General features: G+C 40.1%; 1 protein-coding gene across 1 annotated transcript in view; it reads right to left on the bottom strand.

Annotated features, from left to right (window-relative positions):
* The window catches only part of nfat5b (nuclear factor of activated T cells 5b), a 36,030-nt gene extending 11,408 nt beyond the window's left edge, over positions 1-24,622 (bottom strand). Inside the window, exons 1-4 of the mRNA XM_069657603.1 lie at positions 24,370-24,622; positions 6,052-6,177; positions 1,763-2,324; positions 703-889 (exon numbers count right to left, since the gene is read on the bottom strand). Of these exons, the coding sequence (XP_069513704.1) occupies positions 703-889; positions 1,763-2,324; positions 6,052-6,177; positions 24,370-24,442 (948 nt within the window). The 5' untranslated portion in view covers positions 24,443-24,622. The remainder of the gene's footprint in view (positions 1-702; positions 890-1,762; positions 2,325-6,051; positions 6,178-24,369) is intronic.
* Positions 24,623-25,049: the final 427 nt, after the last annotated feature.

Here is a 25,049-nt window from a genome sequence, read left to right as displayed (position 1 = left end):
AAAGTACAACTGATTATCAAACTGGATGCCCAGCTGTACACAAGAAATCTAATGAGCAGACTGTGAGAAGTGCATTCCCAGTCCTGTCAAGCTATTTTTAATTTGTACAACTTGAGTATGAAGTATGAATAACTATGTAGAGGGGCTGTTTAATCTACTCCAATCCTCTCTGAATAAACAAGTCTCTCCACATACAAAACATAAAACACTTAAAAACATGGGGCGCTGGTTTAGCTCAGTTGGTAGAGCAGGCGTCCCATGAACAGAGGCGACTGCCGGTCTGCCGATCATTTGGTGCATGTCATCCCCCACTCTCTACTCCCCACATTTGCTGTCTCTCTTCAGCTGTCCTACAAATAAAGGCAAAAAGCTAAAAAATAATCTTAAAAAACCCCCCCCAAAAAACAAAATGAAAGTGTAACAGGAAACTTGAAAATAGAGGAGATACTGTATAAAACAAATACAGGATTAGAGCTGGCATTAGCCGGTGATCAGTGTGAACAGACTCTTTACTTCCTGTCACCATGACCTTTACTTTTCCACCTTGAACACAGTGTTTGCCCCACTGCTCCTAAAGCTCTAGGAATAGCAAATCGTACACACAGGCACTTATTTTAGAGCCTCCGGCAACAGCCCAATCATTAACTTAACCTTAAACTAAGACACACTACACCACAGGTTGTGTCAGGGTTTTAAAGTCACCTTCACAGTTGGGAAGCCCTGCTGCGTGCGGTCCTTCACCGACCCTCGGCTGCCTTCAGTCAGATAGCGGGCTCTGTGCTGGGTCTCAGGCTGGACGAGGATCTTCAGATCCTTCCCCTCGCTCTTCTGGGGATATTGTACCAAAAGAGTCCCTCCTTTGTGTTTTGTTGTTTGAGGATCATCAGAGCTGCAAAAAAAGATCGGTTTAACATTTCACAGCGATTTTATTTTAGTTTGTGCATTTATAGACCTTTCTTTGACATATTAGGACCCTGTCCCAACACCACATGATGCTGTGAGCAATGCAGAGTTAACAGGCCCTCCATCAACCAAGCATATTCTACCCCCAGCTCTTAAAGCGTTCAGAGTTATCTGTTTATTTAATCTGTTCTGCTTATCCTAGGTCTTTGAGAGCGGCTCTGTGATTCACTGTGGCTGACCATTGTTTGTACTTCAGTATCCTGCCCCTCCCTCCCCTCTGATGTGACCGCTCTTCTTCATTCAAAGTGTGGTGGGAAATTTAGAGCCGGAGTAGATGGTTGAAGATTTCCATCTTTTATACAATGTGTCATTTCCTAATAACACTTATTCTGACAGTTCGGATGAGTGCTGTATGAGATTAGGAGCAGAAGCGCCTTTAAGACAATGGTCACGCAGAATAGAGTCTGTGCACCTGCATACGAAGTTAACTGTTGAGCTACCAGAGAATATTAAATTCTATTTATGACTCAATTAACAACTTCCGACAATAAGAAAAGTCGTTGTTTAATTAAATCATTGATAGGTAACAGACAGTAGATGTTTAGGACATAAGAATATCTTGGAGCTGTATAGTTCTAGTTTAGCTTCTGACGCCTAACCTTAAAGCTTGTGATGCTTAACATGTGAATAAAGCACCTAATGGTGTTACTTGTTCATTCTTAACCCATCTGTACATAACCATAACCTCCTTTCATAACTTTATTGAAAGTAAAGTGGCATGACAGGAACTTGACCCATCCATTAAAATGTAACAGGTCAATCTTAAAGTACACAAACTCCCTCTAAGGTTTACACAAACCTTCCTTTTGGTCCAGTCTTGCTGTCAGGTCCTAGCTGCGAGAGGACAAAGTGTGGACCTTTAGCGCTGTCTGCATCAAACACGTCCATGCTGGCCTCCCCTGCAGGCACAGACTTGGGACCTGGCCTCTGGCGAGGGGTCCGCTTTCGAGACTTTCGTGGCACCTCTGTGTTGTCGTTGTAAGAGACAGAGCTCATGATGCTGAAGTTGGACAGAGAGTCGTCCATCCAGATGCTGTTACTCTGCTCTGAGTCCAGGGATGCTTCACCCTGGCAGGACATCTGGCTCTCATCAAACAGGTCTTGTGGAGGCGGAGAGATGTTCAGTACGGTGCAACGCTTAGATGGAGTCATCTCACTGGTACCCCTGCAGTTACTATTCCCACCTTCAGCCCCGACAGCCTCTGGTCCCGCTCTGCCACTCCGGGCGTCCTCTGGGTCGACATTACCGCAGTGAGCCGGGTTCTGGTCACTGGCTGAAGCACTGGAATGAATGGCGGAGCTGGAAGAGGTGGAAAAAGCACTGCGGGGGCCTTCCATGGTCATAGAAGAGGACATGGCATCTATAGTGCAAATAATTACAAAGTGAATAAAGGCATCCCAACCAGTGTTGGCTAGCAGTCCCATTTAAGCAGCAAAATTTGTTCATGATTTTGCTTTTTAGTTTGTTTTGTCTTTTTTTTTTAGCTTTGTTTTTTTTTTTTATTCATCCAATTAAAAGTTCCCCCTTTTGGTTGGATCCTACGTGTGTATGTCTCTGGAGCTGATAGTATCTGAAGATTTGTAAATGCACAATATGTTAAGAGCAGTATAGGTGTGACTAAAAAGGGGCCAAAGAAGAGATGAGAGGAGAGCAGTCCCCTGTATTTAAAAAAAAGAAAAAGAGGTAAACTTTTTGTGATTTAAAAAAAACAGAATGAGTTTATTATCATTATAAGCACTGTGTTTATGTTCACCTGACAAAGGCAGTGAAAAATATGCTAAAATGATGCAATTGAGAGGGGAATTTAAAAAAAGTCATATGCGCAGTATGATGCATGCCAATTATCGGAGCTCTAATTTTCAGTTGTTGTTTTTTTTGGCTACAAAAGTTCATTTGGTTGGGACTGAGCGTAGCCACAGAGACAAAATAAACAAGCTTCTGACCTATGAAGCAGAGAACTGCAGACCATTTTATATGCAGACACTCCCTGCTTCAGAGGGAACTTCCTGGAATATAAAAATAAGACAGCGAATGAGCAATAAGAGCTGCACAGTTAAAATTATTCAGATTGTTCAATAAAAAATAATAACACAAGTTATTTTGTTTGTCAGAAAATGTTGCTCCAGCATGCTGAAATACACTGAAATTTCAAAAGCATTCAAATAGTTACAAAGAACTAGATGATGAGGGGGGAAAAGTCGGGTTAAGTTTCAGATCGTAAAAAGGAGTAAGATTTGCTGTTGACTCTCTGAATTATTTGGTGACTCATTAGTTTGCAAAACACACAGTCAGAAAGAAAAGGAGGCAAATAAAAAGTATGGCGGTAGTATCATTTTGAGATAAACACAAAGACCTATGTGATAAAAAAAGAACAAAAAAAAACATACAACAGCAACTCAAATCTTTCCAGGAATCCTGTCTGATTTGAACATTACTGATGTTGAGAGGTGGTGGTTTACCCTCTATTATAAAACATGAGTGCCATATAAAGTATTTCAATCAGCAAAAACATGCTGCAAAAGAAATAAAACCTTAACATGACTGTTCCGCTAAACACTGCAAATAAAAGTGAGGCCATTGTGTCTTTGAAAAAAAAGCACCTTCCTGAAAAAATAAACAAAGGAATAAGAAGCCAGATTATGTTATTGGCAGTTTCAATTTAACTTTAAAGTGAAATATACTTCACCTGCACGTGGCTGTAACGGAGCACTGAAGTCCGAAGGCAACAGACTCCTGGATTTACTGAAACTCACTCTAAAGCCTTGACGCTTCAATGAGGAGCAGAAAAAACAACTACAGTGAAGCAAAGTCTTGAATAGTCTCCAACTATTGACCAATCTCTGTATAATTTAACCATCTTTCTTAGGGCACTTTGGGAATATTTGAGAGTTAATCAGGACTTTATCAGCAATTTGCTTAAATAAATGCTTTTTAAAACATTATCTGTGCACCTGTAATTAGCTTGGACTGAATTCATTGCAGATGTTTCAGCAGTGACTTGCAGACCCTGGCAGGAAAAAGGAAACCATGTTTGCATGTATGTAAGACCCATGAAAAATGTTTGGGGGATGTAGTTCTTTTACTTTTGCAGGAATTAATGGCTCATATTTTCTCTTACATAATTATTTAGTTGTGAGAGTGGTTAAGCCGTCCCGACTCAGAGGAAAGAAATTGTAATGAGCCTGACGCAGCAGAAATCCAACTGCACATTTCAGTGTAATGGTAACTATTTCCAAAGATCCTTTTAAACTAAGTGCTGTGTAATCGTCACACGTCCTTCCAAACATCTGTGGTTTGTCTAAAGTTCACCAAACCAAAATGTTTTGAAAAGTTGGACTTTTTCAATCCGACCATACAGCCAGCACAACGATCACGTTGATATTATTACCTGTATAAAAAAGTCATAAATAATAAAGGAAAAGTACACAAGCTTATCCAACCCTGCTGGAAGTAAAAATGGTCAAAACAAGATTAGAGCCGCTCAAAGCCTCCTAATTCTCTAAAAAAGTGAAAGAAGCCTCTTAAAACAGCAAAGTGTTCTGTGCTGAGAATGCAACACTGTGACATAATAGGCTTTGTTCGGCTCTCTCAGACTTAATATGTAGACTTTAAACCATAAACCTATTTGATATTTTGTTTCACAAAATTACTTCAGAAAAATGCTGAGGGCTCGGATATAATCTAATGAACATGAACATTTTGTTGCTGTCAGAGACTAGATACACATTAGATTACTGTATAAGTATTAAAGCTATAATCTCGAAGATCTCAGTTTCGTTCTCTTTGGCAGCACCCATGGCGATAAACGGTAATTTTGGGAGGACATGCACCCAGATGTCCCAAGTGTCGCATGTGTGACGTCCACGGTTACCTCTGGTTGTAACTCGCTGACGGTCGTTTTCCTTTTTAGACTGTTTGCCTTCATCTTAACGTCGAATTTGTTTCTTTGTCTTTGGATTTTCACCTATTTTTGAAGTTGTCATCAATCTTTTCTTTGTTTGTTCAGCCATAGTAGATTACTGTTTACTCGCAACACTTGCAGAGACCAGAAAAGCAGCCGCTTAGCTCCGCCTATCCTCTCTTGCAGACCAACCACTGCTGGCCGATGGAAAACGCGTCACTAACTGGGCGCCGCTTGTGAATTTTTCCGCGAAGTTTGCACCAGACACCCAGTCTGTAATAATACTATATACTGCAAATGCAAAGGCTTTCATCAGTGCTCAGTCACCACTGTGTTACCTCATTCGGCGATAGATAGAGACTTAACAGACATTTATTTACATGAAAATCTTCGAGATTATCACTTTAAATACAACCATCCCCTCAACTGGGTATTCCGCAGTCTGACAGCAGTTACAGTTTATTTAACTCTAATGACATAACTTGCTTGTTAAGTAGTTTTGTTTTGTTTTGTATTAATGTGGGAGACAGGCTCTTCTGACGTATTCAGGTGTTTGTTTTCCTACAGGTACAGGATTTGCTCAGCTGATACAGATAACCGATAATTACTCTAATGGCCAATACCAATTAGAGATCTTAACCAGTAGTTCACATTTCTCTACTTTTAAAAAGGGGGGATGACCTGTAGTTTATGCACATAGTGAGGGTGAGACAGGCTGAGATGTAGAGAGCAAAGATTTAACAGCTCTTGAAGCCCCTGCAGAACGTGTACTGTTTGAGCCCCTTTCATACTTCCTTTGTGTGACATCATTGTTAACATAAAGTCAGAGCAAACTCTGCAGGACAAATTATCTGACAGCTTTATTTCTTGTTTACTTAAGCATCTTTTTCTGCACTATGGTGGAGATAAACAGAAATGTATTATATAGGTGCATATTGGCCCTCAGGGCCTTATGACTTCATTGATGCAGAATTTGTCAGAAAACTGTTGAATTTTATTCATGATTAAACCTATTTTGTGCTTTAGTCATTAAAGAACTGAGTCGGCTGATAATTTATTTGCGTCGATGTATAAATCGTGCATCCCTGAGCAGACAGTTATATGATTTTTGCTGTCGGGGATGGGGCGTGATCAGTCCTGCTCGCAGAGAAGAAATAAAGTTACTGTAAGAGGAGCAGGATCCTACCTGACGCTACAGCAGCTGAAGGGGGAGGCCCGGCCTCTCCGCCGCTCTTTTGACTCATGACTTTTGGGTTCGGTCGAGTGCAGGAAGGCGACTGTAGCTCTCTGGGAAGAAGGTCATACGCTGATTCTGTTGAGAGAGAAAGGGGGAAAGAAATATAATAAGATGACAGGAACTCAACAGCTTTCGTTGGTAAAAATGAGATTCATGATTTACGAGCTCAGTGACTGACGTTTTGACTCATGCTTTTCTCAGAAATCATTTCCCTATCAAATTAGCCGTACGTGGATGTTATAATTACAGTATAATGTGTTGCACTCTAACAACTCTTACGCAACTGTGCGAACATATCCCTGACCCTGGTTGGCAACACAAGATAAATGACAAGGAAATACCCACAATACAGAAGTATTCCTAAGTAAACACAACAGATTCAGCCTAAGTTCAGATGCAAAACAGGCGTGTGCCTTTTTTTGTTACTGCCAAACTCCGCCGCTGGCTGCGCGTAGGCATGAATCTTTCCAAACTGTTGCCAGAACTCTCCATGAAGATGGCATTGGTTTGAGGAAACAAAAGCACAGTGAATGTTTTTTTAAGGCTCAAAACCAAGACGGATACAAAACTGTCCATGACTTTGTTCGAGAGGCTGATTTTGACTTTTAAGTTATTTGGAAAGATTCGTTATAAAAGTAAAAACAACAACTACCTTTTGTTGCACTGTGGTGAAACTCTTAACAGTGTCGTCTCCTGATTTAGCTTTGACTCATTACACTATGACATTACCAGACAAGCACAACGGTGGACAGTTACAAAGAACACATTTCTGAAGCAGAACGAGGGATCTTAGAACCTTGTGCCTACATTACCCACAATCCCGAAGTAAAACTGTTTCGTAGGCGATCTGGGTGTGTTTTGCTAGTAGCAGCGGAAGTAGGCTACATTTCCAGCTGCTAGCCTCGAGCAAAAATGAGAAACGAGTTTGGGAGGTCAAGCTGACTTGAGTGACATCACCTGAGGCAGTTTATCAGATATTTTACAGCCTTTGTAGTGGCTGTGCACATGTGCCGTAGTACACTGCAACACTTCTAACAGACTCTGGGACAGCAACAATAAGCAGATTCATTGATCGCCATAAAATGAATCCGCAACTATTGTAATAATCGATTCATTGTTCAAGCTCATCGATAATGAGATACCATCAGTTACACCAGGTGTGACAGTTCTGTTTACTTTTTCCTTTAAAAAAGGAGGCGTAAAGATAATATTCATGCTACATCTTCTCCTGTTGGCCTCATCATTAAAGGGCAGTAACTCAGGGCTATGAATACACCCTGAGGGGGACCAAACCACATGGAAAAACAACACAAAATGACTGGACTATGGAGGTAAAAGCAAAAGCTGTAGCATGCCAAATAAACAGCAAGTCCCGTCACAAACAGGCATCAGGATGGTACAAAGCCTTTTTCTCTCCTCTCTGTGCCTCCCTCGGGGCCGACAGGACATGGGGAAGGGAGAAAGCCTTGGGTCAACAGCATGACACCACTTTTACTAGCAGCCTGATTCATCATCCAAATATTATGGTATGAACTTAGAGCGGCCATTACAGTCGCCTGACTCTCTTCTCTGCCAACTGCCAGCTTTAATTACTTGCAGCTGAGTCCCAGGGTTCGGTGTGTATATCAGATACTTAACCCTCCCATTGTTACCACTCGCTGTGTACAATAGACAAACCTGGGACATACTGAAACCAGCCCATGCCTCTTCATTCCCAAAGCCCTCCGGTCTCTTACAGCTCGCTTTAGACGAGCAGGGAATGCTGGTTCCCAGAAAGGGAGCTTAAATCTGGACTCAGCAAACTCATATAACTCACAATGAACCACACATACACACAGGATTCTAGTGTGGTTTTGCTGCTTATTTGCTGAGTTCTCCAAACAAAATCACAGACACTCATGCGTGCACATGCACACAAACGCCCCCCTACCGCCTCCACAAAAACACTTTCTCTGCCCCTGCATTTACACTTTAACTCTACAGTCTTCTCGGGGCTCACGGACCGACTGCACATGCAGCAACATGTGCTCGGGGTGAGCAACCCTTCCAGTAAACAGATTGCCAACCGCACAGACAGAAAATATGTACTCTTCTCTCGGAGCAGCAGACTCGAATCACTAGCTGGCCTGTTCAAAGTGTTTCCAGAGTCCCTTGGTGCTTTTAAAGACTGAAAAAAAAATTCCAATTTTGCAGCAAATTTGTTTCCTCGTAAGCAGACAGGGTGCGATTCTTTATTTACCCGGGACAAGACACTGTTTCTTTCACACAGGAGACAATTTGAAACAAAAAAAGGTCCGCTTTGTTAGCTGGGAAATAAGCCGTCCTGACTCACCCACAACGTGATGTTTTGATTTTAACTTAAGACTGCAGTCGTGTTGTGCAGACCACTGACCACTGAGGAAAAACTTTCATTTTCTGTCTGCCTGTGATCATCATAATAACAGATTAAAGCCTAACCAGAAGGTTTCCACAGACAGACACCATGCACATGTAGTCAGTTTGGTCACATCTACTCATGCTAACACTATATATATTCCAGCCCAAGTTCAATGTAAACAGACGGATAAACAACAAAACAGAAACACTTAAAAATATCATGTGAGTAATCTTGCATAAATTAGATATTTTTGGAGCCAACTGTAAAATATTCTGGCCCTCAAAGCCTCGGCATGCTGTGTGATATGTTTATATGGTAAGTAGTGCAGGCTAAAGGTGAAAAAAGAGAGCACTCACCATGTGAATGGCAGGACTTACACTCCCATTCATTTCCCTCACATTCCTGCTGCTTGCTCTTACTAGCCCTGGCACCTGGGGCGTGGCACTGGTTTTTTGGCTGAGTGACTGATTTAACTCCCCTTCTGTCCCCCTCCTCCACTCTACCTACCTCTCTGCCTCTCTCTGTCTTGTTTACTGTGCTCCCAGACCCTTTTCTGTACTTCAACTTGCTCAACAGGTTGGTGGTATTGTCATGTGGAATCCTGTCGAGCAGAAATGAAGCAATCGAATAACCTACTTATGCTGAAAAACTCATGAGTGGCCCAAGGTGCATTTACTGAACTTGGATGGTGGATGACAATAGAAATAAATAGTGATAAGACGGTTCAGAATCGTCTCACCTTGAAAGATCATTCTGACATTTTTCCAAGCAGTGAAGGAAACCAGAGAAGGGGCTGGAACCTGCAGCAAACCATGTACAACAACCCTGAAATGTTTACAGCCAAGCCTACATGAAGGCTGCCAGCGACTCCATAGCAACAAAGATCAGGGGACAAGTCTTTTCAGCGTTTGCGTCTCTCGTGAGAAAAGTAGAAAATCAAACAGCATTACACAAATACAAATGAAGAAATGGGCACTAACAATGCAGGATGTTACAAGAACAACATTACAACAGAGTGCCAAAAGGCTGAATCCAGCTGCTTTCATGTCACCGCATATTATATTGTTTGTTAGCTACTAGGAATAACACCAATTCTCTGAATATAACCCTTTCTATCATGTATAGTAAAGTAGTAGTATGTTATCCAAAGCATAGCTCATACATGACACTTCCTAATCTAAGAATTAGTGTATGATATATCACAACTCCAGTTCAACATTCAGAGAAAATCAGGTACAAAATCAACTTGTTTAGTAATTGTAAAATATCAATTACTTTTTTAAAGTAGTAATTTAATGACATAACACTTATAATAACACAGATATTGAAATTAGAGATTCATGTTGAAATTCATTAAAGCTACTGTGAGGAACTTTCAGCTTGTGTTGATTTTGGCGCCCCCTGTGGACAAAGCTGTACCTCTCATCTCTTTGCTGATTTTATCCTGTACATGCTTTAGTGGTGGCTTTTAACAAAAAAACTCATCCTGCTTTCTTTAAGAGTTAAATGTAAACAAAGGCAGCATACAGTTAATCGTTTAAATTAACTACAGTTCATTGTTTTGATTAACTGAACCCCCCGCCAGCAGTTTCAGGCATTAAAAGTAAACTATATAGAAATAATCACTCTTGTCACTGATGGTCTGGTTTGCTTTTGTAGGTCATAGAGAGTAAACAGAATTCATTTCAGTCTGTTTCATAACCAGTGAAAAACTCCTCACAGGAGCTTTAAGGTAGCTGGATGCCCAGAGGTTAGACTATTAAGTACTTTTGCTATAAAAAAAAAAGAAGCAAGATGATACACGTTTGTGTATTTGGCCAAGAAAATTTATTTTCAGGGCACTGACAAGTTCATAATTCAACTGCAAAATGTCCTGCTCTGCTCACTTTTCTGGGGCCCTCATCATCAATGTTTTCTATGTTCAATTATTAATATTGGCAGATATTTGATTATGATTTTTTTCAACTCTTAAATATATATATCACATGTGGTAGATATAGCTTGGCATTTTAAATGCTTTATATTGGGATGTATGTTTCTGGTCTTAAATGCTGCATTAAGTGACTTACAGGTGAGCATAGTGTCTTAATGGAGCTGCTCCTCATGTCTAGATTAATAAAGACGAGGAAGTCAAGTTTTTCTGACCTCCGACTAGAAAAATTGCTCTGGACCGTCATTCAAAGTCGGAGTTCCTGCTTGTTAATGCAAATATCTAATCAGCCAATCACAGGGCAGCAACTCAATGCATTTAGGCATGGAGACATGGTGAAGACGATCTGCTGAAGTTCAAACCGAGCGTCAGAATCGGGAAGAAAGGTGATTTAAGTAACTTGGAACGTGGCATGGTTGTTGTTGCCAGACAGGCTGGTTTGAGAATTTCAGAAACTGCTAATCTACTGGGATTTTCACGCACAAGCATCTCTAGAGTTTACAGAGAATAGTCGGAAAAAGAGAAAATATCCAGTGAGTGGCAGATCTCTGGGCGAAAATGCCTCGTTGATGGCAGAGGTCAGAGGAGAATGGTCCGACTAGTTTGAGCTGATAGAAAGGCAGTAACTCAAATAACCACTCGTTACAACCGAGGTATGCAGAAGAGCATCTCTGTCGAACACGTCGAACCTTGAAGCAGATGGGCTGCAGCAGCAGAAGACCCCACCGGGTGCCCCTCCTGTCAGCTAAGAACAGGAAACTGAGGCTACAATTCGCGGGAGTTCTGACGGCAAACCAACCCGGTGGTAGCAAGGTGTGCCTAATAAAGTGGCATGTGAGTGTGTATTATAAGCACCTCTATAACAATACAATTCAGCAGCCACATCAACTGCAGCCTCGGAAATGGTCAAATAGTTGAGTCAATTTTAGAAGTGAACATTACAACCATTATAAACGTGGAATTTATTGAAGGTATGTTGTTAGATTGCAAGAGTTTTAGTCAGGCATACCATTTCTAAGCTGGACAAGGGTGTAAAGAATTAAACAAACTGCATGTGTGGCTTTAAAGCACAACGTATGCATGAATGGACGGGAGGGTTAAGAGGGAGTCTGTTTAATGAAGTGTAACATCCAGTAGATGTCACTTTCGAGGTCAAAAACAATTTTGTCAATGACGGGGAAAAAGGAAAAGGCCACATGGAAGAAACTCATTGGTACCAACAACTGGTAACAGCAGTGATGAACAGAGAAACATTTGTCCACTGAAATAAGCCAACTATTCATCCCTGGGCTCTTTTGATGTCTTCTAACGAAAACATTATTTATGTGCTGTTTCAAATCATCCAACGCTGATTCAAGAGGACACACGGAAACAGGGGGCACTATTGGCTGCTTTACAAAACCATTTTAGTTCATGCATTTCATCGTGATGAGTCATTATTTAAGGCTGCATTATTGGAACCTGAGTGGGGAACACTTATCATGAGCTGTTAGCAATTGCGGTAATCAATATAAGTGGCAAAATTTCATCACCATCATAGTCACAAGTTATGAGTCATATTCAACTCAGATCACCTGAGGTGCCTGGTGAGCGTTTATATCTTTTTACTGCAGGTCAAAACAGATAACAACTGTTGGCTAAAAAGCAAGAATTTTAGTATCAATTAAACTCCACGAATACAGGAGCTGAACATAATGTCAGAGAGAAACAAGTTGCACAGCTTTCGTTTTGACAGCACAGCCTGTCAATCAGTGTGATTACACCTGACATGATGACTCAAAGAAGAATCCTACAGTGTGAACTCTTCAGCCAACTACACGACGGTGGCCTCCACGAGAGGAGCAATTATCGTTTCATTGATAAAATACTTTGCTGTCAAAGAAGCTACAGGACCATATCACAACCGCACATTGTCATCATTTGATTCATGAGGGAAACAGTTTGGAAAATGAAGAGAGTAAACAGGAAGTGGGAATTATCACAAGTGTGTGTAATGATATCCAGAGCTGTTGTGTTTTTGGACTTACATGAGATTGCATGAAATTAAATTGACCATTAGCCAAAGTTTCTACCTTGGGCATCTTTCAGGCCTTGACCGCCTTGTGCTGATCTTACTGTACTAAAAGTAGAGGCTGCTGTTGATGTCCTTTTTTGCTGCAGCTTTAATGACGTAATTTCCAAATATAACAACACCAGCAAGAAAGGAAAGTAGTTGTTTCCGCTTTGGCCAGAAGGGTAAACATTTTCTATTTCGGCTATTCAGATATCTAATTAATCTTTGAGTTTGGATAGCTTTTTGAAAAGTCTCACACTATATTCCTTCTACACAGTCTTTTTAAAAGTGAAGGTCGGCCCAGCTTCAGATCAGACTGAATCATTTGTCTCACACATGTAGCTCTTTCAGAGCAGCTAATCCTGAAGTGACCAGCAACGACCTCCAGGCATCAGTTTACATGACTTGCTTTCAACAAACACCCACCACGATCCTGACTTTACACAACAGCCCACTGAGGCGCCTGTGAGGGTCAAACCACCCATTTACAGTCTGAAAACAAAGTGAGCTGTTAGCAGTGTAGGGAAACTATGTGTCTTATTTGGGATTGAATACAACTGGGAAAGTTATTGTTGAATTCTGGCTCCACCTTTGGCTCTGTGTTTACCAGTGTGCTTGAAAGGAAGAAAAAGACACCGAGCTTAACATGAAAGCGGGACTTCGGAAAGCAGAGGAATTCAAACTATTTACAGAGGACAACACACACACACACACACACACACGCAAGCTCACACACATGCACACTCACCAAAAAATGCCACACTTAGTTACAGATACGGGAATACACTGCAGTGTTCCACGTAAGCCAGATTTCACTTGGCTTCCAGGGAAATTAGTTTTCTTCTGACGCACACACACAGACACACACACACACACAAACACACACACAAATTAACAACCTATAGCATAATAAAACTGTTCAACAAAAAATTTGCTGTGCCAACGCAGGCGTTTCTATCTGGCTCACAGGAAAACTGTGCTGATGCAACAGGAAGAACCTTTAGCAACACCACACACATACACTCACAGAAAGTGTCACATCACCCAGCTGCCACCCTTACCACACCGAGTCTGAACCTGGGAAAGGAATCAAAGCAGAACTCATCTCATAAACTGCTCTTAGTCTGCAAAATGTGTCACGTATCAGGTCTGTGTCTTGCATATGTGACAAACCACAAGAGGTTGACAAGATGTTTCTTTACGTTGAACATAAAACATATAGAGCAAGAGATCTGTAAATTACATTAACATTCAGGAAGCATGTTTTTAAGGCTAATCTCAAATACATTGCACAGTGAAAAGCAGTAGAAAGAAAGAAGATGCTTTAGAGAAAGTCAGCCGTTTTTTCCTGTTTCAGATTAAGTGTTTTGTAATTCCTGTACTGATGACACCAGGGAGAAATTCAGCAACTTTCCCCCCAAAATACCTAAGTAGTCTTTTTTTTAAACTCAACCACAGTCTATCACTGTTTGTACAGCGCATAGTAGTCGACCTACAATCACGGTGAACATGAATAAGAAATAGTTTGAAACAAAGAGGAAACCTTGACGAATGATTTCTGAGGGAAGCTGTTGACTTCACTGACAAGAAAGTGGAAATAAAAAGATAAAAAAGAGGCATTGGGTCAACATTTAGTGCACGTTGTGAAGGTCTGTTTAAGCCTCGAGGCACTCAGAAATGTGTAACAGAACAGCGAGAACGAAGGCCTATAAACCTGATGCCAATTTGGGAACTGAGAAGACATTTCAAAAAAATTACAGCGCTTAACAAAAAAGCAGCATGTCTGACAAAACACTAAATTAAACAGTAGATGTTATTCATACTGTTTAGTCTTTCTGTCCTCACTGCCCATGTGTCATTTCTCAAAAACTTCCCGTTTTCCAGACAACTGACAACGTGTCCTTCAAGCTGACCTTCCAGAGCTAGACGGAGTTTATGCCTTCAGATTATGATTACTTAAAAAGATTTGGTGTTGGGTCTAATCAAGGATTTGGAGTGTTTACTGATTAGTCTGGAAAGCCACAGCCAGACTGGGAAAAGGGCCACCATTCAGCGAACACCAGGATCGGAAATGTTGCTCCGGCCTTTTGTTTCACTGTCTTACTGAAAATCAAACACATTTTGGGTTAACTCCTGCTCCATTGCTGCAAAAAAACAGAAGCAATACGAACAGCAGCTGCAGTTTTAATTTCTGTTTTCTGTAAGTGAGCAGCCTCTCATCCAGAAAACCTGTTTGTGACTGTGTAGGTCGTCTAGGTATAAGTGCATCTAAAATACTGCTTTGATAAAGACAACCCTCAGCACTCATGCAAGATTTACTTAAGGGTGCACGCTGTTTGAATAACATCAAGGAGAAGCGTCGGGAGAAAAAAAAGTCGATGTCTGATCGAGCAGGTTGTGGCCTGCTGAGACAGTGAGAAATGAACGTTTTAATCCTGTTGATGACGTATTTTTTAACACATCCAAGAAACTTCCGCTTACTCTCTGAGACATGAAGGAGTGGCGAGAAGCAGACGACCATGACAACACATTTCTGACACAACATATTACCGTTGCTGCTAATAAAATGGCTGATCAGAAGAGAACATTTACATAATACAATTATTTACAGGAACTATCATTATTATCTTTTGAAATGTTGACTTCAAAGAGGCAAGAAAATTAAACATTGACAGCCCAAATGGAAAAAGGGGGGCCATAAGGGGAAACCCTAAGCTACATAAATGTATGCACTATGAAGTTGAGATCCTTTTCACCTTGACTTGCCCGGACTTGTCCTGCGGCAAGAGATTCCTCTGTGTGTGGCGGCACGAAGCAAACATGACCGTTGATGTTAAATTAAACTATAGAAGAGTAACTTTAAACAAGACTCAATGGAGCTGAGCAGACCTCCAGCAGCTACTGAAAGCTTTAAAGGTTTCATGAGCAGTTTGCAGATTTGTGACCAGCTCTCATCATCTAGATTTATTGATGTAGGGTTCAAGTTTCATAACTAATCCTCTTCAAACAGTCTGTTAAGCTAGTTTCAAAACTTAGTGTTACTCTCTGAATTACATGAAACAACAGGGTGTTTCGTGGAAATTAAGTATAAAATGCAAAACAATGAGCCCAACCAAAAGAGAGCCGGGCTGTGGTCCACCAAATTTTAGTCTAGTCAACAAGTAAATAAAATCAGTTGTTCTGTCCATTCAGATTTAATGTCAAAATTCAGCTCTAATGTTTCAGTTTGCCTTCTTTAGTGTGCAATTATCCTCCACGTTCAAGGGTGCGACATTTTCAGCATCAATAATCAGGCGGCGTACAACAAGTCTTCTTTTAAATTAACCTACGTACGATTTGTCTAAAATGAGACACCCTTTTTCACCCTGTTTACACCTGGCATCAATATGCGTCTTGAGTGATCCAATCATGAAGTACTCGTTAATTCAGCAACAGTGTCACATTAAACTACCAAGCAAGAACAGGCCACAACAAGCCAAACAGACCGTTGTGGATGGACCACCAAGTATTTGATTTCCATTTTTACATTTGACAAGGCTCACAAACGTTTGGTCTTTGAAAGCAGAGGTGATGTACAGGTTTAGGTGCATATAGAGTGGTGGAGTGAGGTCTGATCACAAGGGGTCACTCTAAAAGCTTGTGGAGATTGGGATCAGATTGGGATCAGATCACCCAAAAGCTTTCAGTCACTTGTTTTCAGTTCAGATGTTTGTGGGGGCTTCAGCCTGCAAACAGCTTCTTTCTTATACCACCAATGGGGGCACCAAAGTAAGACATGTAAGTATCAACATTAACAACTAATACAACATATACAATGCTCAGTGTTGGTTTGTGAGATATGATGACAAATGAGGTGTGAATGAGTTCTACATAGCTCATCTTCTGTCCAGTTACAGGGGTGTGTGTGTTTGTGAGGACAACAATGGTAAGGGCAGTCACCTTACAAGAAAGAACATGGGGGCTTTGAACTGGGGAATTCCTCTGATTCATTAACCTGTCATCCTTTCTCCTGCACTCGGACGTACCATACAGCTTCCTCAGTACCCAACCGTTCGTTGTCACTTTAATATAGACAGCTAAAAGAATACCAACAATGACAGGATGCAGAGGAAAGCGGCCATTTCATTCCAGCCCTGCCAGTCTGCCAAGGAAGCAGCAGATGACTCAGAAAACAGAAATGAAAACACAGGATATTGAGATACCACAACTCTAAGACTGTAGGATGGATTGCTTGAATACTTTTACCAACATTTCTGAAGGTCATGACATACCTCTCTGTGTGAGCCTCTATGAGGAGGCCTTCTGATATGACAGGTCGTGTGACAGTTTCGTCACGTACATAAAAACAACACTGTTCCTAAACCTGGAACAGGTTTTGAAACCATGAAGTAACTGTGGCTGAACGGTGTCTCAAACCGTGGAAATGGAAAGAGAGGAAAAAGAAAACTGGTCCAAAAATTTGGAAACATAACAAAACTTTTCCAAACCCAACGTTCATCTAAAACCAAATCAACGGTTGGAAAATAAATAAGTGCCTTAAGAGCAACCACTAGTCAGTTAATCCACTAGTTTACAGGAAATGAATCAGGAAATATTTTTTCAATATTGCTCAATAGTTTAAGTCATTTTTCAAGAATAGGGCCAGACACTGGAGAATGTTATGCTTTTCTTTTCCTGCATTAAAATCAATCTGACATCTTTAGGTTTCTGTGAAGCAAGAAATGGCAGTCCTTAAAAGAAATCACATTTCACTCTTGCAAAATGAATGTTTAGTGATGCAAAACCACTTTTGCCATTTTCTAGTTAGGTTTAGAAACAAAAGGGATCATGTTCTGAGGTATAAAGACTATTGAGGGCAAGGGAACTTCGTCATTATGGTTACAACAATAAACATGTGGTTAAAATTAAGCAATGATCAGGGCCTTACAAAAACCCCGACATTGAGCGTTGGTCTGGAAAAGGAAATTAACAACAGCCTCCTGTATCAGTCAGACGTTTTGTTTCCCCGTTCATCCTCACTGGACTGACTTTGTCAGGAGGGGTGATGGGAGAGTGGAGGGTCAGACTACAGGGGGTTAAAGGTCAACTAGAATTTGAAGCTTTCAGTATATTGTAATCAAACAATACACAACCTCAACATTTAGCCTTCAAAAAGGCCAAAGAGTTGAAGCAACAGCTCTCTGGCACAGTCTCAACAACAACTGAATATGATAAGCTAACACAGGGAGGGTTTACTGTGAGGCTGCTATATGATTACATGAAGCTCAAGACTCGGTTTCTGGTATTTTAGTATTAATTTTAAGCACCATATTGGAAGAATACAGTGCTGCTTTGGGCAGTAAATAAAGTGAGATGAGAAGAAGTTTGTAATTGGACTGTTATATAAAAAGAACCAATCTAATTATTATCCCCTCCACCAAGAGGTCGTGTTTAAGGTGCTGTTAGTTTTTCCATATGTCAGCAGGATTACAGAAAAACTACAGGCCTGATTTTTCACTATTTCACAACTTGATGGAAGGGTTCAGCATGCAAGCACATTGTAAAACTGGAGTCTGAATAAGAGCGGATCTGACTTAATGCAATAAGAAGGGATCAGAAACAAGCAAGACTACAGGCCTTGGTGAAGATGTATGCTCTCCAAATGCCCTGCTAGTTATAAGTCATTTTTATGTTTCTACAGATGAGATTGTTTACTAGTGCTTCCTCTAGGGCAGGTCAGCAGCATCTGTCCTTACACAGCCTGTTTTCATTGTTATTGGAACATATGTATTTTCCTATTAAGAATTATAAATGAAAGTTCAATAGGTCATCCTCCCTTTGAGCTATGAAATACCCCAGCAGAGTGTAACCCAGCGTTTACAGCCTGCTTATGAGCTCCTGACACCTTAACTGCCGCTTCTCATCTGCCAATGGAAAGACTCCTGCCAGCCAAGATTCACCACACTCAATATTTAATGTCTTACTTCAGAATCATCTTGCTCTGGAGAGAAACACAAGGGCTGGATGTGAGATCTCGCAGGTGCTTTGGGCTTTTCACAGAGGAGTGTGAGAAATCATCCAAAGATGATTGGAAGAAAAAAGCTCCAGGCTTTTAGACTAAGAATAGACAGAGTGATCACAGGACATGCCTAATATGAAAATCTTTTACATCATTGACAGATTTAATATTAGAAATTAGGGGTGTCACAATTCTCCTGTTCTATTTGACCTTTCATTTTAAGCACATTTATATGCGCACTAATTTTGCACTGTTACTCTGAATATGACCAAATTATGAATTTCATACAGGTCTTTAATTCTTAGATTATTTCTCTGTGATGGTAAATATTCTAAAACATTACTGTAAATATGTCATACTTAGCCAGAAGGCTAGTCCACGTGTGTAGTAGTAAACCAGGAGTGAAGCTGGCAGCCTAAAGTCAACCTTAATAAGTTTCAAACAATGACCATGATGTAAAGCACATTAATGACAGTAAGAAAGCAGCACAAACATGGGCAGCATTAAAGCAGAGCACGTAAACAGCATATTCCCTTTAGCTATCCAGAAGTAGGATTTATAAATATGGCATTTTCAGACACGATTCTTCTTGCATGTTTATGGTCAGGTCTATGCTTTGTAAACAAACCAACTCCCCAACAGTTTCAGAGGCTGTATGTACGGCTGCATGTAAAAGGAATAGTACAGGGATATTCATTTTCACTCGCCATGTAAACAGTTTAGTTTGACTATTGTCTTTTACGTTCTAGGGACCAAAACAGGAATATTTTTGTATACGTTGACAGTATAATTGTTGGACTATCAAGTCTTGGGGGAAGGCAAAATGTCGCCACACTTGTGACTTCACTGAAGAATGAGGATTTTCCAGTTCAGTTGTGCTTTTTTCTGTCGTTCCCCTGTCATGTACGACTCCGACCGTGACCAAACTACGCTAGCTGTCAATTCTTTGAAGTGTTTTTTTTAAAGAGTTTTTTTTTCCCTTTGGACATGCGCAAACAGGCAGGGGTCAAACAGAGAGAAAGGAATATTAGAGGACTCTGCAGTCCTTTTGATTTCGTTGTTTGAAAAAGAAAACTAATTTCAATTAATTGTTTAATTAGAATTAAACATATGACACCCTTAATCCTTATTCAGGAGACACTTTTTTTGGAATCACTGAATCGCTCTGATGGACAAACAGAAAGCCTTCTTGTGTAAAGAAAAGAAACAGCTTCAAGACATAAAGCATCATGTTCCACTTTGAACACCACCGTATTTCTTCTAAGTGATAACCTGATCGAGAGCAACATTCACCCTGAACATAAACTCCTTTTGACAGCTGATATGCATGTGTGGCTGCTTCAGGGTGAGCAAAGATCTGCTTTCAAAACTGGCCTGCTAACCTAAGACAAAGAGACAAAGGTCTGCTGCACTTGAAGTGTCTGAGGGTTAAAAACTGGTCAACATATCTGCAATATTGTTAATTGTTGTGCTAAAATCATTGCTGATTATAAAATGTGTTCAAGTATGATGTAAATAAATATTGCACAGTATCACAGTATTCTCTTGATATTTTAGTTATGATTTTATAATCTGTGTGATGTTTTATTAACATAGTTTTTTTCAGATTTTTGACACTTATTGGGCACAAATTGTTTTAGGACACTTTTTAATATATTTTTTAACAACTATATTGACACAAATCCAAAATGTACCGACTTTGTCTGCAAAGAAAAAAATTAATGATGTGTTAAAACTGTAACAACAAGGAAGAGGCTGAGGACCTAATCTATAGGTATGACATGTGCTACTCTTCAACTGCTTAAACTGCTCACACACTGATTTGCCGCTGCGGCCACACCAAAGTCACAAGTGTGCAGTAAATACCAGAGCAGGCAATATTGCGACCTGGGCCTGATTAGTCTTTTTACAGAGGTTTGGTTAGTGTTAATGATTAATTCAGAGAGATTTAGAAGAAGGTACGGCATCATTACACAAGTTTATGTGAATATACAAACATGTAACACTCAAACTAAATATACAAGGAATGAATATCCAGTATTATTACTCCAGCTTTGCATTTGACTCATAAATAAGAGCAAATTTAGAGATATGCCTCTTTTATTTCAACATGTATTTGTAGTAGTTTATAGTAGTTCATAAGCGACTTACTGCAGGATTCTACTTATTTCATCATTACATGTTGAGGAGGGCACTTCTCTACGTGTTTTAAGAGTAATGTTTTCAACAGTGTAGTAATCTCTTATTTGTTAACTTTCTGTGGTATGTAGAAGGCATCTGTGTGTTTTAGATATTTAACTGGTTTGGTTCTTTTTTCCTCTATCTTTCTCGTCAGCCTACTTGCTTGTCTATCCCTTCTTTAGATTAGACAAGAAAGGCAACTCCCCCTCACTGCCTCCTCAGTTAGGAAAATATGGACTCTGTGGGTCCAGGAACCAAAACCAGTGTTTCTTTAATCAAAGCGCAGGTAAAGCTCCTACGATCCTTGAAGGGTTAATTCAAAGAAAAGAGTTTGAATAATACGCACGAACCGCATCGATGCAATGCAGACAGAGCGTCCTGATGCAATATTCACAAAACCCAATAACACGCTTTTTAAAGTTCGAGACAAAAAAAAAAGATGGCGAACATTCAAGACTTATAAATTGTAAAAGACAGATAGTATCTGACCGATTTGACGCGCTTAGTGGGCCTCATATTGGTGTGTCTTTGTGTTTTGGCGAGCTGAGGGTGCATTATGTAATTTTTGATTATTATAGCATGGGAAAACTTTGTTTCTTCACTACTGATTTCCAAAGAAGAAATAAACAAATTATAGGAGAAAAAACCCACAACAATGTCAAGCATGATTATGTGGTTGAATGCTTTGTTACACAAACTATACCAGCCAAACTGACCGTCTGAAGTATGCAGAACAGGTCGGGGCTGATTTTATACCGATGTCGATATGAAACAGTAAGGAAGAAAGGAAATCTTAATGAGTTCAGAGTCCACCTATTGATGTGTTTATGATAGAAAAGACAATTGCCTAAAACCACGGCCTATTTTTTAACTCTTAATACATTTTTCCCTATTTTTTTAAGATGTTTTCCCTCTACAGTACTCTTTCTTTCATCATCAGATATCAACAAGCTTTTAAGGCAATCAACTATTTTTAAGTGCATGCCGCTAAGTTTGCTTAACACAGCAGAGTCAATATTAATAGAGTGCTATTTAAGCTCAGGTTTACCCACCGAGCAGCCAGAGGGTTAATGATTGAACAGCCTTTGGTGGGTGTCAATATGAGAAAAAACAAAACTATGTTGAGATCTGTGGTTCTTACAATTGTTAACCTGGTTTCATAGAAGTTACGGGAAAGCCATAACGTTCTTCCCCTTTGATGTTAAACTGGTGGGAAGACTTTTTATGACGTTCAATAACCCGCAAACCACAAATAGGTACGAGTGGCATTCCTATCCTGAGTGCCATTGTGGTTTTTTCCTTTGTATTTCCCGCACTACTCCCATGATAAATATAAGTATTCCTCATTGTGGTTTAGCTGTCTGATGTCACAGACTTACTGCCAAAACAACCCGATAAATGAGCTGAAATAATAGAATTCAACAATGCCGCTACTACAATCTACTCTATAACATCTTCATAATAGAGACCAATTCCTTTTCATCCAGGCGTGGGGTAGCTCGGACTTTTCAACACTGAGGATTTGAGGAATTAAATCATAATTAAGATTCTTCTTTTCAAAAGTAACAAGTAATCCCTCAGACACACGGGGGAGATTTGGCCCTGTCGGCAACGTGCAAAACTTCACCTCTGACACGCAGCCCGGTTAACTATCCTCACACAAATACACAATACTGTGATTAGCAAGCAAACAAGGTGGGCTGAAGGGCAAGTTTCAATTGGTCTGGATCTCAAAGGGATTTCAGATGATTTGTAATGTGCAGACGAAATTAAGTCTTTACTCTCTGATGATTCAAAAGCAAAACTAAATGCATTCATAAATAATGAAGTAAAAATATTGTTAACTTCTAATTAATCCATGGTAGTGATTAAGCTATTCAGTATCTGTGAAGGCCAATCTAAAGAGCACTCTGATATTTTGGGAAATTTGCTGATTTACCTTTAATTGAAATGTTAAAAGTGAATCGAAAAAATCGACCTACAGTTCACAATCAATAATCTCTCTGCATCCAGCATGGAGATAAGCGTGATTCTATTTAGCCGAGCTTAGCCCAAAAGTTGCTGGATGTATGGAATGAGATGGGGCCTGTTGCCTCAGGTATCATTGACACAGTAGAACATATGATCCAAATCACGGAGACGATTGTGAGATTATGATGAAGGATCATAGTAAAAGTTAGTTATCTAAGTGCCCTGTGCGATTGCATGTGAAGGACTGGCAAACATAGCGCATGCAGGGATCATGTTGTATTGTGATGCTTAAAACACAAAGAAATGTTAAAGTGGTTTGTTGGAGTGTTCTTCGTTGACACCAGAAGCAAGCAAACACATTAAAATTAAGTGTGGATTTAAAAATGGCCTGAGCATTCACACTGGAACTGTTTTACTAAGTTACAAGAGCTGGTATATGTTTTACACACAACATCTCAGAAGTCTTCCTGACCACTGCTGCACAATAAATTCTACTTACACTACCATTGATTTAAGAACATGCGCAATAAACACATGCAGGTTAGATACTGTGAAAGAAATGCCAAACAGCAGGAAGACATAGGGTCTGTAAATTATAGCAAATATTCAAGCATAAATATATCAACAATGTTACTGCACCTCGCAGATTTAACTCATATGCTGCTGGCCTGGTCCTAACCACATGAAGGCTTCGTGAAAAACTGGCTGGCCAACATATGCAGATATACAGTGTCAATGCTGTCAAGTATATATATCGGTCAATGAAAAAGAAAGAATTTCTGTATGTAAATGCAAAAGATCTGTCTGTAGTTATGTAGAAATAAAGTGTGCTTCTGTCAATGTCTCAAATAACTACATACGCTATAACACATCCTGCTCAGTACATTGAGTATCTTGGTCACAAGTCTTAAGTTACAATATGTAAGGAAGATATATATTATATTTTCTTTAATGTTATGTTTTAATTTAGCCATTCCCTGCTTACTTTTTATTTCAAATATTAATAACAGCTTCAAAACTGTTGTTAGCTTTGCACATTGTTGTGGTGGATGTAGGCCACCGACTTCCAACCTAGATAGTGCTAGCTTAACACATCTGTATCTAACAAAAAAAGTGCATTTTTAAAGACTTCTTTTAATGACTTTTCCTTTTCCTTCTCCAAATTGGCAACCTTTACTGTTGAAAGCAATTACTAAAGTTGTTGTTTTTTCTCAGCCCTAATGAGTTCAGTTTAGCTTTTTAGCCTGGGGGTTAGCTCCCTGATGGTGATTGATGTTTATGATGGGCACACTTTCGCCTCTCTCAGGAAGGCAGTGCAGTGCGTGTGGTGCCTCAGTGGAGCAGGTATAGGGGGGAGGGGGGTTTAGTCAAACAACCCACAGAAAATAGACTGCCCTGCTTTTCAACTGGCAGGGGGAAAGTAAACTTGTCTGACCGGTGTGCACGCAGCTGCTGAGGGCTTCAGTTTGATATGAAGAACTACTTTAGCTTTCTCAGCGAAACTAAAACACAAGTAGAAACCGAGCAATAACATAGGCATTTATGTACAGAGCTGTAATCCTTAAATACAGTCTACTATCAGCAGGCATGTGACAGGAGGCAGTTTATAGATGAATGACACTGAGAGGGAAGGGGGGGCTGAACGCCACCACATGAATACAAGTTACTTTAAACACAGGTGGGTCGATAAGTTACTAACACATTAACAACAAAGTGGTCACACAAGATAGGAGCTGTTATAAGAGCTGTTACTTTACCTTTTGAGTACAAGGCTCTGGGAGGATTCAGGTCGTGGTCCCCGCTGAAAAGGGAGATAAAGTCAGAGGGCATCGCAATCCCTCAAGACTGGGAAACCGGACACCTTCAGTCTGACACAGCGTCACGTAGCAAGACGAATTAAATGTCTCTTTCACTGTCAGAAAACCTCAAAACTCGTGTTCAGACAACTTTAGTTACTTCGTTGACCCTGTCCTTCTAGCTGGCTAACTGTCTCCGCGTTGACTTGCCTGGTGAGTCCCTTCACGGTCCGCCTACGACGCATGTTGTTGCCAGCAGTCGAGCCGTGCTGCTGCTGCTAACAGCGGGTGCCACGCCCACACACATGACGCAACACGTAAGAACTACGTGGAGGATTATTCATGATTATGATCATTATGAGAAGTTTTTGAGTGACTGAGCAACCATGACTAGTTCATTTAGTTTCTTTTTAATTCTTAATTTTATTTTACTATTATTAGTATTGATTAGGCTTATAAGTAATCCTTAAATCTTAGTTATTTGTTTATTTTGAGGACAGTAGAGTGACATTTATTTGCACACTAATAAACCCAGTGTCTGCTGTTGAAACGTTTTTATATACAAGTTCTGCATTTCTGATAATTATCATAATCAAAATCTATTTTCAATACATTGCAAATATTGTCAAAATATTGTTTCC

Source organism: Semicossyphus pulcher, unplaced genomic scaffold, assembly GCF_022749685.1.
Source record: "Semicossyphus pulcher isolate SPU_LCO1_2020_fin unplaced genomic scaffold, fSemPul1.0.p SCAF_1, whole genome shotgun sequence".
Classification (NCBI taxonomy): Eukaryota; Metazoa; Chordata; class Actinopteri; order Labriformes; family Labridae; genus Semicossyphus; species Semicossyphus pulcher.
The sequence above is the reverse complement of the archived record's forward strand: the minus strand, read 5'-3'. Positions and strand labels throughout refer to the sequence as shown.